The following is a 13,879-nucleotide window of genomic DNA, read 5'->3' on the forward strand; positions in this document are numbered from 1 at the left end:
CCAGGACTATAAACTCCGTGGCTGCCTGGTCCCCCTATGCCCATGCCGATGCCTGCCCCAGAGTTTGTTGTTTTTGGTATTCAGTTAAGTATCAACAGTAGCTCAGGGCTGCTGTCTCGGATGTGTGTGTGTGTGTGTGTGTGTGCGCGTGCGCGCGTGTGCAGAAGCCAGAGGTCAGTCTTGGGTATCATCCCGCAGAAGCTGTTCTTTTTTTTTTTTTTTTTTTTTGAAGCTGTTCTTATTTACCTATTTAGCTACTTTTTTTTGTCTTTTAGATGTATTTATCTCTTTCTTTTTCTTTTTTTTGAAACAGTTCTGCAACTTTGACATTCATCAGGCTAGATTCCACCCACATTGACCATCTGTAGATTTTTGAATGTGGTCACAGGCACATACATTACGAATGTGTTGAGGTAGAGATCCGCCTGCCTCTGCCTCCCAAGTGCTGGGATTAAAAGTGTGAGCCACCACCGCATGCTTCTTCTTCTTCTTCTTTTCTTCTTCTTCGTTGTTGTTTCTTAGTTTTTTGAGACAGGGTTTCTCTGTGTAGCCCTGGCTGTTCTGGAACTCACTCTGTAGACCAGGCTGGCCTCGAACTCAGAAATCTGCCTGCCTCTGCCTCCCAGGTGCTGGGATTACAGGCGTGCGCCACCGTCGCCCGGCAGGAGCAAGCTTCTTGAAGCCCACTCTGCGGATGCGCTTGTGAGTGTGGATAGTGTGTTCTGGGGCCACCGCCTCACTGATGGCAGCGGGGCCCCTCTCCCCACCCTTCTTTGTGGGAGCTATTCTGCCAGACCCAAGTTCGAACAAACCAGACGGGGTGTTGGCTTCCCCTGGAGCTGGATTATTTGGAGCTATGGATGATTGTTTGACACCATGTGGATTCTGGGAACGGAGCCCATGTCCCCTGCAGGAGCCATCAGTGCTCTTAAACCGCCAAGCCCTCTCCTCCCCAGTTTCAAGCCCAGCCTTTGGGAGGCGGAGACGAGTAGATCTCAAGTCTGAGGCCAGCCTGATCCTCACAGTGAATTGCAGACTAGTGCTACTTGATGAGACCCTGACAGTCAGTTAATCAACGGCTGAGTGTGGTTGTGCACACCTTTCAGCTCCATCGCCCCCCCACCCCCAGATACACAACCTCATCATGACCTTTGGAAAAACAAGCCAACAAGCCAATAACCCTAGGGATCAAATCATTTGCTCAAGGGTCTCCTTCAGACTCTTCCCTGACCTCCCTCTCCCCGCCTCCCAACACTAACCAGTCATTTCCTATTCAAGATTCTGGGGTATTTTGAATGGAGTCAGAACCAGCCCAGGTCAGGGAAGGGATAGATCAGTCGGGGAAGCTGTCCCAGCAGCAGTCAGCAAGCCAAAGTCGGACTCCGTGGCTGGCAGGAGCTGTGCTGTGGGTTTCCTGGTCTGTAGGAAGAGTTTCTCAGGTTCTGACCTACACAACCGGGTGTCCTCTGCACATCTCCCTGGGGTCTCGATTTCTGTGGCACATGCACATCCAGGGAGGGTGGCTGTATTTTTAGTCTTTTGGAGACGACGGCTCATATGACATAGGCTGTAGAAGTATGTGTTGAGGGTGACCTTGAACTGATCCTTCTAAATCCATTTTGCAGAGTGCCAACAGGTGTGTAGCACCTCACCAGACCATCGTTACGCAAGGTTTGCCAAGGTGCTTCTCCCCCAGGCCCTGATTCTGGTGTGGAGAAGCTGGCTCATGGTGAGCCCCCATCTGTGATAGATTTCACAGCGATGGCCTTTTCAAACCTCAGCGCTATCTCCTTTCTGGCCCTCCTGCCCACTTGCACTCCGCCTTATGCACTAGGACTGCACAGCAGGTGGACCGAGGGCTGGAGAGGGTCTGACAGGCATCTGCTTGGAGCAGAAGGGACTAGAGGGTCGCTGAGTCCATGTGGAGTCCTGCCCCATCAATGAGTCTTTGTTTTACAAAGGCCCGGGCCTTTGTCTCTTCCTGTCAGCTGGGGGCTGGATCTCAAAAGGCCCCGTGGTTTCCAGACACTATTTCCAGGCTGTTCTGACAAGAGTTGATCCTGCACCCATCTCAGCTTATGAACTGAGAAGCCTGTGGGGACACGGGCGAGCGTTTGCTTCTGTGCCGTTTTGGGCTGAGGGGCACACGGCCGGCATTTGTGTTTTGGTTGTACGGACAGGACAGCCTGAACGATGTTATGTCCCTTTGCTTCTCAGAGGGGACTTTTGCTCTGGAGGTGAGCCCTAAATAGAACCACTTTCTAAACCCCTCACTGTGTTTCTAAACCCCTCTCCTGGATGTTAAGACCTACAGGCTTAAAGCCACAATGGCCACCTTGAGACCCCAGGGGAAGGACGTGAGGACCTGCAGTTGTGTTTGTGTCCTTATTTGCTGGACAGACCCTTTACACCATAGATGGCCAGTGCTGAAGTGGATGCCTTAGACGTCACTCTATACAGGCCCAGGCGGACATTTGTGAAGTTAGGGCTGACTCTGAGCCTTAAGCAGGTTCTCCTAAGAGTGTCACAAGGTGAGGTGCCAGGCACATGCAATTACATGTGTACTAAAGATAAGCCAGCCATCGGGCCGGGGCCAGGGCACAGGTTTCCTCAGTGGACCAAAGCGCAGCACCCTCTAGTGGTTGGAAGGTCTAAAGCAGACGGCCTGCTCTGGACCCTACTTTACTTCAGTGGTCCTCAGAAAGGCCTGCCAGTCCTCCAGAGACCTTCCCTCCCCTAAGCACCAGCACCCTGGGACTCAGCTGCCTTCAGGGCCCCACCCCTCCGGAGCCAGGCTATACAATAACACCTGCCACAAACAGCTCTCCTCACCCCTGCCCAAAACTTTAGTTAAAACCTGCCAGCAAGTCCCTTCACACTGTCCACCTCCCACAACCAAGCACATAGATGGGCGCCCACGAGCCGGCCGGACCGGGACCAGGCCTGCAGAGGACAGCAGTGGTGCTCAATGTTCTTATGAAGACAGCTTTTTTTTTTTTTTTTTGGTGGGGGGGACTGACACCCATGAAGACGTGAGCTGTATCTGCAGTTCAACTTGTAAGTCAGGACCCCCGGGGAGGTGCTGTTGAACAAACTTTTTTTTTTTGGCTTTTCGAGACAGGGTTTCTCTGTGTAGCCCTGGCTGTCCTAGAACTGGTAGACCAGACTGGCCTCAAACTCAGAAATCTGCCTGCCTCTGCCTCCCAAGTGCTGGGACTAAAGGTGTGCACCACCACTGCCTGGCAAGCTTTTCTTTTTAAAAAGATATATATATATATATATATATATATATAGAGAGAGAGAGAGAGAGAGAGAGAGAATGTAGTAACTGTCTTCAGACACACTAGAAGGTGGTGTCAGACCTCATTACAGATGGTTGTGAGCCACCATGTGGGTGGTGGGAACAGAACTCAGGGCCTCTGGAAGAACAGGCAGTGCTCTTCACCACTGAGGCGTCTCCAGCTCTGAACAAGCTTTTCAAAGGGGTCACATCAGACAGCTTTTTGTTGTTTTTTGATTTGGTTTTTTGAGACAGGGTTTCTCTGTGTAGCCCTGGCTGCCCTGGAACTCACTCTGTAGACCAGGCTGGCCTGGAACTCAGAAATCCGCCTGCCTCTGCCTCCCTGAGTGCTGGGATTCTGCCCGGCCACATCAGATACCTTATACCCCAGCATCAGGAAGGCCGAGAGCCACTGGTGTAGGGACCACACATTGCTGTCTGTGCCAAGCCCTGCTGATCAACAACCCCTCCTGTAAGTGACCACAACACTCATTCTCCCTCTACGATGGAGTCCTGGAGTCTAAAGCAGTGACATACACATGGTGGGGTAGGTCTTTATTTGGGGGGGTCCCAGCAGGCCCAGCCCCCTCCAACAGTAAGTCAGAGCGTGCCCCGGCCTTTCCCTCGTGACCAAGAACAAGGCCCCATTCCCCCACTGACAGGGCTGTAGTGACACATTTCAGAAGGGAAGGAAAAATAAAAACATAACCCCTAAGGAATGGATTGTCTGCATAGAAACCTCATTTAGTTTAAACTAGAATCGGGGGCCGCCAGTGGCTTCCTTCTTCCCGTCGGCTCTCGGTAAGGTAAGGCCCTGTCCTCACTTGGGTCGGGATGGGTCGGGTTGGGTGGGCTCAGGTCGGGACAGGGTGGGTCACAGGAGTGGGGTCAGGCGCCCCGGCACCTCCCCTCCCCCGCCTGCCCCACCACTCAGGTGGCGTTCCTCTGGCGCACGCTCTTGTCCTTGTCGTTCACATGAGTTCCGCTGCCCTTCCTGAGGACACAAGCATGGGCTCATCACCCTGACAGGCACAGGTGCCTCGACCCACCGACATTCCAACAGCAGCCACCCACTGAGGCCTGGAGCCTCCCCCACCTCTACAGAACACACAGCTAGCTCCCCAGAGCCCACAGCGGCTGGACTTACAGCGGGGCGGCGCCAGGGTCATCCTCTGCAATCAGGAGCAGCCACATGAAAGAGAGAGGACTGTGTCAGCGCTTGTGTGAACCGTGCCCCACACTGCCTCCCTCATGGTGGTGTGCACTGCGTGGTCGGCACACCCACCCCAGGCTCGCCATGCAGCTGCAGCTGGAGGCCCCCACAGCCCCAAGCCCTCACGGCAGCTGCCTGAGCTACAGGGGCAGCTCCCCAGAGGACAGCAGCTTATGGCCAAGTGACGGAGGAAGGAAGGGGGAGAGCTAGGAGCAGACCTCACTCTTCCAGGCCGACGCTGAAGGCGCCCCTCCCACTCACCCAGACCCAGGGCTGCTCACCGTCCAGGGTCTGGTCCGGCTTCCGCCTCTTCTCATAGATAAAGATGATGGTAACCAAAACCAGGACCTCAGCCACGATGCCCAGGAAGGGCCAGAGGGCTGCCAGCCGGCTCCGTACACGCAGTGAGATGGTCTCCCGGGTACTGCCCTGGGAGTTGGTGGCGTTGCACACGTAGGTGCCAGGGTCGACGTTCATGTCCAGGTTGCTGATGGTCAGCTCCGTGCTCTCTGGCGTGGATATCACGATGTACTTGCTGTTGGCTTCAGTGCCGTTGGTGATGATCTGGGAAGAGGGGCTGATCTGTCACGCCAGAGCCTGCCCTCCTGTCCCAGGAGCCCACAGCACTGTCCACTCCTGTCCCAGATGCCCACACCAAAGCAGCCCTCTTGTGTCCCCTCTGATGCTCTCTCTCATCCCTGCCCCTTCGGCCACCCTCCCGTGTCCAGAGCCCCATGTTCCCACCGCCCTGGCCCTGGCCCAGTCTCCACATCCTTGGCCCCACGGTTCTCACCTGGTCTCCAGCGTCAGAGGACTTAAACCAGTACCACCCATCGACAGGGGGGTGAGACCCGTCGGACTTGCAGACCAGTTTCACTAACTCTCCCTCACTGGAATGCTCGGATTTCTTTCCAACCTTGATCCTGGGAGGCCCTGTGAGGAGAAGAAGCCTGATGCCCAAGCGTAGACTGCCCTCAGCCCCAACCCCAGGCCCTGACCCTCGCCACAGCCACCTCTTCCCCCTGCACACCCCCAAGGTTACCCTCCACATTGATGTCGCCTCTGCCCACAGGCTCGGGAAGGAAGATGCAGGAGTACTCCCCAGAGCGGTCATCTACGTCCACCCTGCAGGGACAGAGGGCTGAGGTAAGGAGCTTGCCAGGCACGGCGTGAGGCCGTCTGCTCTTCACCCGGGCTCTCTGTGCAGACCCGCTCTCCTGCAATACAGGCCGGCCACGCAGCCAGTCCAGAGCTGTGTGGAGTCTGGCACAGCGACACGTCAGGACGGAGGCCGTCTCCCACGGGCTGCACTGTGCACAGATGGCGTCATGACAGTCCCGAGCGCCATGGACTCACATGTACTGCATCTGCAGGTCGGGCAGCGTGTCCTCCTGCAGCACCTTGCCCCCTCTCATCCAGCGGTGGCCAACGATGGCAACGCCACTGCTGTTCAAAGAGCACGTGAGCTGTGTCTTGGAGCCGACTTCCTGGACAGAGGTCAGGATGGTGCCCGCTGCAGCCACAGGAGAGAGAGTCAGCTCAGCGGAGCAGCCCCACACCCCAGGAGGGCCACCTCTGCAATCACAGTGGCCGACAGTCTACAACCCCAGACTTCTAAGGCAAGCCGATGTCCCACTAGAAGTCCACTTCCAAGGTGACAGCCAGCTGCCCAAGCCCCGCCTGCTGCTCTTACAGCTTCGTGGTTCCGGGGCAGCATCCCCAGCTCCCACAAAACAAAACCACGTGGATGTCTCAAGTTCCCTTCACTGACATTTGACTGCCACGCAGAACTGGAAACTTAACCCCCCAGGAGGCTCTGAAGAGTCTGGCTGGAATTTTCAGGTTTGCAGGAGACAGTCAGAGCGAACGCTTGGGCAGCAGACCCCACCCCTACCAGACAAACACACAGGGGAGGTCATGAGCCGGGAGAGCAGGTGCACAGAGCAGAACGGGATGGGAGGTTGGGGCCAGCAGACTGAGGGCTTGGGGTGCGAGCCAAGGAACCACCTGGAAGAAGGCATGGCCGACGAGTGTCCCCAGTGAGCCTGGATGAGTGGTAGGGAGGGCAGAGCAGCATCTGGTTCTACTAAGTGGGAGCCAGGATTGGGTGGCACAAGAGGTAAACAGAGGCGGGTGCCTGGCCACTCACGTTCAAGGACCACCACGCTCGCCTGGGCACGGACCCACTTGACCCTGGGTGGCCGGGTCAGGTGGTTGCGGTCAGGGTCACTGCTGGCCCGGCACTCGTAAGTGCCTGTGTCCTCTGCGGCGAGCCCATCAACAGACAGCGAGCTGGCTGCATGCTGGCGGTAGGTGGCATGGATGTGGACACGGTCCAGCCGGGCGCCATCCCAGAGCTGGGAGCAGCTGTCGTTTGGACCGTTCCCCTCAAACCACCACTGGATCTCGGGGACGGGGCTGCCCACAGCCTCACAGTGCAGGACCACGCTGCCCCCCGCCCACCGCTCCTGCGACAGTGGTGCCTTAAGGAAGCCAGCTATGGGAAAGGGTTAGTAACTGTTACAAAGGAGAAACAGGCAGAAAGGACAACCACAGGGCCCACCACAGGGGCTGATATAACACAACGAACTCCATTTCTTTTTTGTTCGCAGGGCGCATGAATCTGGGTAGAAGTGGGGACCACCCAGCCTAGAATCCCAGTTCACCCCATGACCTATGCGGTGACAGGCCTGTGGGCAACTAACGTACACACACTAAACATAATTACAAACAAAAACACAGAAGGAGCCAGGTGTCGTGGCCCGCCTCTAATTCCACCACTCAGGAGGTCTATGCAGGATTACCAGGAGTTCCAGGCCAGAAGGGTTTAAAGTTGTGTCCAAAACAAAGAGTTAAGATAGGGCCTCTCAAACCCGGGCATGGTGGCGCACGCCTTTAATGCCAGCACTTGGGAGGCAGAGGCAGGCAGATTTCTGAGTTCGAGGCCAGCCTGGTCTACAGAGTGAGTTCCAGGACAGCCAGGGCTACACAGAGAAACCCTGTCTCAAAACACGTGCCAGGCCAGTAGGACCAACTAGATGACCCATGATCTAGTCTCAGGAATGCAAGGTGCCCTGTGGTCCCTTGGTGTCTGTCACCGACCTTCCCACACAGCCTAGCTAGCACTGCTTAGGGTGACCACTAACTGTGATCCCAACCTCAGGGCCCCATGGCCCACAGCCTGCAGCCTGTTCCCTCAGTCTAAAAACAGCTCCCTCCTTCCCGCCTGCTATCAGCCACGCACCACAGGGCAGCTACACCCAGTCTCCTGCTACCCAGTGCTGTTGGCTTGTTACCCCTCCCACCGGCATTCAGAAGAGAGGAATTAGGGTTAAATCAGATCTGGGTAAGCACCGGGCGACACCCTGCAGTGAGTGTCTGAGCAGGCTCTATGACATTCTTAGATCAGCCTGAAGAGACCCTAGGATCAAATTCCAGCCTCAGGCAACCAGGAAACCTTAAGTGCAGGTGCCACAGGGTAGCCCTCTGAGCAGATGCCCCTCCCTGCCACTGCACTGTGGAAAACACATCACAGGTTGACCTGGGCCCTGCCCAGGCTGTAGGCTGTGGGTCTGTTCTCAGGAAAGGCTAGGACCTGCCCGTAAGCTACACTTTGTGCTTGGCCGCTGGGCACTGCAAAGGTCTGCTTATCCCCAGGCAGAAAGCCTCTGGGCCTGTGCCCAGCCAGGCTCCTTACCCAGGACCAAATAAATCAGCCGCATCCATCTTGCCCGGGGATAGCTATCTGCACCCAAGAGTCAGCCTCATGAGCACCTCAAGATGTTCTGATAGTGAGGAAGAGGGCCTGGAAAAAGTGGGTCAGGATTCACCCCGGCCACGGCTGCCAGGCACAGCCCCTCCTGTACCCACTGCTCATGGGGGCAGCAGTCATGTGGCCTGCTTCTCCTGCAGTGGAGCGCCGGTTCTGCCCTTTGCCTGCTGTCTGGAGCAGACAGGAGAGCAGGCCATGTGTTCTGGGCCCACACAAGGCCTTTCCATGTTCAACCTTGCCATGACCTTCAATCCCTGTCTTCCCTACCTGGGCCTCAGTTGCCCTTTTGAGCCTCCATCAGGCAAGAACCTAAGACCAGAGTGGGCCAGACTCCAGGGTGGGAGCAGGCGGAGTATGCTGAGCCCTGGCCACCAGAAATCCCAGCAAGAATGATAATCCACAGGTCCAGCGCCATTCCCAGGGGAGTCCCAGATCAGATGAGCACCACAGAGCCTCAAGCCCTGGCTCCAGCCCAGAGAGGACCCCCTTCTCCTTCCTTTGCTAGGGGCAAGGACCAGTGGCCATTGCCAGGGATGACTGACACAGCCCCTGTGCACTAGGGAGAACCTGCGAGCTCACCCCAGGAGGCAGGGACAGCTGGGGTCAGCTGATTGGGACGCCTCCAAACCTCAGGACAGGATCTGTGACTTAGGAACCCCTCATGCAACCTCCACATGTGACCCCAGGGCTACGGCTCCCCCTCCCCCCCCCCCCCGCTCCAAGCCTAGCATACACCACCCCCAAGCACTTCTGTACCCCAGGAACCCACAGGGTCACCTCTCATCCCCTTCCCAATCCACATAATTGAAGACCTGAGGACATTACTAACAGACAATGCTACACGCCCCCACCCCCGCACGTTCATCTTCTTTCAGATCCCCCAAGCAGCGCTGTTCTCCTTCACTGAGGCTGCCTCTCAGTCCTTCCTCCATCATCCTCACAGCACTGAATGTCAAGGAACTCCTCCAAATTCCTAGTCACCTCATTTCCACCCACATGCCCAAACTTGTGGACCTCTTCCCGGGCGCTTCAGTATCCCAAACCTTCTGAATCATCTCCCTGCACGGTCCCCCACGTAGGGACACCCTGACATGGTAGCTCCGCCCCCTGAAGCCCCCCTGGTAGCCCCAAACCTTGGAGAGAGCCCTTGCAAGAAAGGGGTTCACATCCTCCCCCTCCCCAGGTCGTAACCCTAAAGTGACAGACCTCTCTAACTCCATGCCCTCCTAAATTAGGGACTGTGACTCCCACTCTGTCCCCCAAGTGGGCACACCAAGATTGAAGTTCCTTCTACCTCCAGGTCTTCCAAATTTGGGATCTCCCCAAGGTGGCAGCTTCCTCAGCCCCCAGATCTCTCCAAACCTGGAGGACGCCACCTGCAACACTGCCGTCCCCCACCCCAGGTCCCACAAACCTCTCCCAGATGTCCCTCCTGCCCATGAGTACTTTGCAGACCTGTCTCTCAGATGGGGAACCCTCACGTGGTGAGGTCTCTTATCTTAGGCTCCCAGGCCCCAACTCAATCTCCAGGGTTACGTCCCAGCCCGGTTACCCGGGTGGAGACACCAAGGTGGTCAAGATAGGAGCTCTACAACCACCGACGCCCCGACTCAACCTTGGAGATGTTGCCCCAGAGCCTGTCTTCCAACCTCAGGGTCCCCTCCTCCCACACCTTCCCCAACTCCCCAAACCTAGGCCAATTATAATCATTGTTGTATCCCCAAGCCTCCAGGGTCACCTCCCAGCCCTGTTCCGAGCTGGGACAGTTAAGGAAGCGGCTCCCTCCATCCCTTGCTGTCTAAAATCTGGGGCCATTCTAATCGCTTCCGTGCTCCAAATCCTCTAGGATTGATCACCTTCCAGCCCATGTCCAGGTGGGGACCACCGCAAGGTGGCGGCTCCTTCCGCCCCCGTTCCCACAACCTTAGGATGTGTCCCCCAGACTCCTAACCTTCGTCCCTCCAGAGCTTCATCTCTAAGATCAGCCCCTCCACCTCGACCGGGCGTCGAGGTCTAGGGTCCACTCGAGGGTCACCACTGTTACCTCCAGCCCCGAGCCCGAGGAGGGAACCAAGTCCCCGAAATCCGCGGCTCACCTCAGGTCCGCGACCCCAGCCCGGTCCCAGCACCCCACTCTTACCCGCCGCGCAGGCGCCTTGGCCGCTCAGGAGCGTGAAGGCCAGCGCCAGCAGCAGCGCCGCCGCCATGTCGCCTCGTCCAAGAGCTGCCCCGCTGCGGCTCTATAAGAAGGGCGGGGCGCGCGCACGCACGCACGCAGACAGGCGCGCACGTACGCACGCGGCGTCGCAGGGCGGGGCGCCAGGCGCACAGCCAGAGCAAGCACGTACCCGAGACGCGGAGCGGGTGGAGAAGCGTTGGCACGTGACCGTACAGACCACACCCTCGCAGGGGTGGGGCCTGCAGCTGGACTGCCCCTGCGCTCGCGCACGCGCGCTCGCCCTGTCTCCTTTCTCCCCTGTCCCCCTTCTATGTCTCTGTTTCTTTTTGAGACAAGGTTTCTCTGTGTAGCCCTGGCTGTCCTGGAACTCACTCTGTAGACCAGGCTGGCCTCGAACTCAGAGATCCGCCTGCCTCTGCCTCCCAGAGTGCTGGGATTAAAGGCGTGGGCCGCCACCGCCTGGCGCCTTTTTGTTGTTTTAAGCTTATCTTGTAGCATGGACATTTTATCCCAATTTTCGGGTTTTGCTTGTTTGAGAAAGGTGCTCACTGGGTAGACTTGGCTGTCTTCGAGTTTACTATATAGACATAGCTAGCTTCTGGCCCCTTTGCTGAAATTAAAGCCCTTAATCCCAACATTTGGGAGGCAGAGGCAGGTGGATCTCTGTGAGTTCAAGGAGTTCAAGGCCAGCCTAGTTTATAGAGTGAATTCTGGGACAGCCAGGGCTAGCTGGTGGTGGCACACACCTGTAATCCCAGCACTTGGGAGGCAGAGGCAGGCAGATTTCTGAGTTCGAGGCCAGCCTGGTCTACAGAGTGAGTTCCAGGACAGCCAGGGCTACACAGAGAAACTCTGTCTCGAAAATCCAAATAGATAAATAAAAATAAAAGCAGTGGGAGATGGTAGCGAGCCGGGCTCTGGGAACAGCTTCAGAGGTCAGCAGCTCCTGTGATGGGGTGCACACCATGCCAGGGGTGTGTCCTGTAATGCACGGGAATGACCTGGAAGGACCTGGAAGGACAGAGCCACGGGCAGGGCTGAGCGGCGAGGCCAGGAGCAGGACTCGGTAGTCAGTCGCCATGAGCCTGGTGACCCACTTAGGCTCAGCGGCAGCTGCCTCTCAGAGGCTTCGGGGCCTCAGAACTAACTACCTCAGAATCCTAAGGCCTCCGTGGAGAGGCCTTTCCAGGCTACAGGCTACGTGCAGAAATGAGGGTGAGGGCGGGGGAGCTGCCAGCTGGCGTCAAAGGCCCTTAGGGTCAAAACAAACAAGGCTGGACTGAGTGGAATTCCTAACCCCCTGCATGTTTGGGCCTCTGGGAAATTTCAGGTTGGCCAGGAAACCCTGCCCTGTGTTTGCACACGAAGCCCCGCCCCCTCCCAGGCCTGGCTGTGTAGAGTCTTCCCTGACCCTACGTGGCCCGCAGCCTTCTGAAGTCCTCTGGTCCTACTCCATCTCACCCACCTGACCTCCCGTGACCTGCCGGACCAGCAGATAAAGATGTGGAAGGCCTAGGATGGTGGTGCATACCGATCCTTCTAGAACTTGGCAGCCGGAGGCCAGGAGTTCAGCGTCCTTTGGCAAAGAATCAGTTTGAAGCCCCCCTAGGCTACGGGAGACCCTGTCAAAACCAAACTAAAGCAACAGCACCCAGGAGCGATTCAGCCGTTTGAGATTGCCGACCGCTCTTGCAGAGCAGCCAGCTTATCCCCAGCACCCACAGGACAGCCTACAGACATCTGTGACTCCAGTTCCCCGGGAATCTGATCCCCGCTTCTGCTTCCTCAGACGACACCAGGCACAGCAAGAAAGCGGTGCGCCCACATGCCACAGGCCCAACATCCATACAGGACCATACGCCTTTCTCCACCCTCAGAATGAGACAACTCCAGCCAAATTAAAGTATATAAAGGCAGGTTTATTGGAAAGCCGCTCTCGGGGGCGTTCACTGGTCCCAAAGGACAGAGGCAGCGGGGACGACAGGGAAGAGAAGGAGAGAAAGTGCGGAGAGGAGAGACCAAAATACCACGGGGTTACCCAGCTGGGCTGGAAAGGGCGGGGCGGGGCAGAGAGCGGGGCATGCTAACCAAGCCCAGCACTGCCCTGGGGACACAAGGTGAACCTGGAGGAGGCCTGGTTCGCTTTGGTATGCTAAATATGCACCCAGGCCCTAGTCCAGGCTCTGAAACCCAACCCACATAAAATGAAATTAAATTAGAAAAGAAAATAGCTAGCCTGGTGGCAGTGCACGCCTTTAATCCCAGCAGAGGCAGGCAGATTTCTGTGAGGCCAGCCTACTGCTAATGCTGCAACTGCTGTTGCTGCTACTACTATTACAGAGTGAGTTCCAGGATAGCCAGAGAAACCCTGTATCAAAAAAACAAAAAACAAAAAACAAAACAAACAAAACTTAACAAGGACAAGACAACAACAACAACAACAAAAACATCAAGGAAGAAAAAAAGAAGATAACTAAACACAAATCAACTCATAAATTTGAGCCTCATAATTTTAAAACTTACATTCCTTGTTTAGGGCTTTTCCACACAGTGTTTGCAACACAGATACTGAAATTCAGGATGGTTTGTGATTGATGCTTTGTGTTTTTGTTTTGTTTTGTTTTGTTTTCAAGACAGGGTTTCTCTGTGTAGCCCTGGCTGTCCAGGAACTCACTCTGTAGACCAGGCTGGCCTCAAACTCAGAAATCTGCCTGCCTCTGCCTTCCAAGTACTGGGATTAAAGGTGTGCACTGCCACCACTGGACTAAAATTTGGGGTTTTTACTTTGATTTTTGCTTGTTTGTGTTTCGCTGTGTTGGAGACACAGAATCCGCAGCTTCACAAACACCCTACCAAGGGCGGAGCCCCCCGGACCGGACCCTCCCTGGGGATTCTAGGAAGGCATCCACCACCCCACCACCCCAACCACTCGGTCCCTACCCCTGATTAAGTCTCTGCAAGTGACAAAGTGCAGAATACAAGTAAAGAAGAGGCTGGAATGGCCAGGCCTCGAACCCTGGAGAGCCAGAATCCCTGGCTCTGGAGAGGAAGGGCGGGCCCTGGCGGGCTCCTCCTGTTCAGAGCAGGCTCTGGAACTTTGGCTGCAGATGAGAGCGCACAGCTGGCACTTTTTGTCTGAAGCTTTGTGTGGACTTTTGACTGGCCCCCCTGGAGAGGGCTCTCCTGGGAGCGGATGGGCAGGATCCTACAGAAGAAACACAGCAGCCCAGCCAGCCCACAGGAAGGCGGTTCGCCTGCACGCACGGCCGCGGTAGCTCTCCCGCTCTCCCGCTCTCCCAGGGCCCGCATTCTCTTGCTCTACTGAGATAATAGCTGAAAAATATACGTGTTGTTTGGGCTGGTTTTGTTTTATTTTATTTTTTATTTTTTTAAAGACTTATTTATTATTATATGTAAGGTACACAGTAGCTCTCT

The 13,879-nt window shown here is 56.1% G+C and overlaps 1 protein-coding gene across 1 annotated transcript; it reads right to left on the reverse strand.

Annotated features, from left to right (window-relative positions):
* Window positions 1-3,820: 3,820 nt before the first annotated feature.
* On the reverse strand, window positions 3,821-10,523 carry Bsg (basigin (Ok blood group)). Its single transcript, XM_052165142.1, has 7 exons — window positions 10,406-10,523; window positions 5,850-6,006; window positions 5,536-5,618; window positions 5,287-5,426; window positions 4,775-5,057; window positions 4,428-4,452; window positions 3,821-4,274 (listed from the first exon to the last, which is right to left on the reverse strand). The coding sequence occupies exons 1-7, from the start codon at window positions 10,470-10,472 to the stop codon at window positions 4,211-4,213; spliced, it is 819 nt and encodes a 272-aa protein (XP_052021102.1). The 5' UTR covers window positions 10,473-10,523; the 3' UTR covers window positions 3,821-4,210.
* Between the last annotated feature and the right edge of the window lie 3,356 nt (window positions 10,524-13,879).

Source organism: Apodemus sylvaticus, chromosome 20, assembly GCF_947179515.1.
Source record: "Apodemus sylvaticus chromosome 20, mApoSyl1.1, whole genome shotgun sequence".
Classification (NCBI taxonomy): Eukaryota; Metazoa; Chordata; class Mammalia; order Rodentia; family Muridae; genus Apodemus; species Apodemus sylvaticus.

What these genes read in the sequence shown, in the direction of transcription:
- Bsg (XM_052165142.1), bottom strand. Translation starts at nt 10,472, where the DNA reads ATGGCGGCGGCGCTGCTGCTGGCGCTGGCCTTCACGCTCCTGAGCGGC. An exon ending in GACCTGCAGATGCAGTACAT is followed by an intron (nt 5,619 to 5,849) that starts GTGAGTCCATGG and finishes CTGTCCCTGCAG; the next exon opens with GGTGGACGTAGATGACCGCT. An exon ending in GCCGGACCAGACCCTGGACG is followed by an intron (nt 4,453 to 4,774) that starts GTGAGCAGCCCT and finishes TCCTGATTGCAG; the next exon opens with AGGATGACCCTGGCGCCGCC.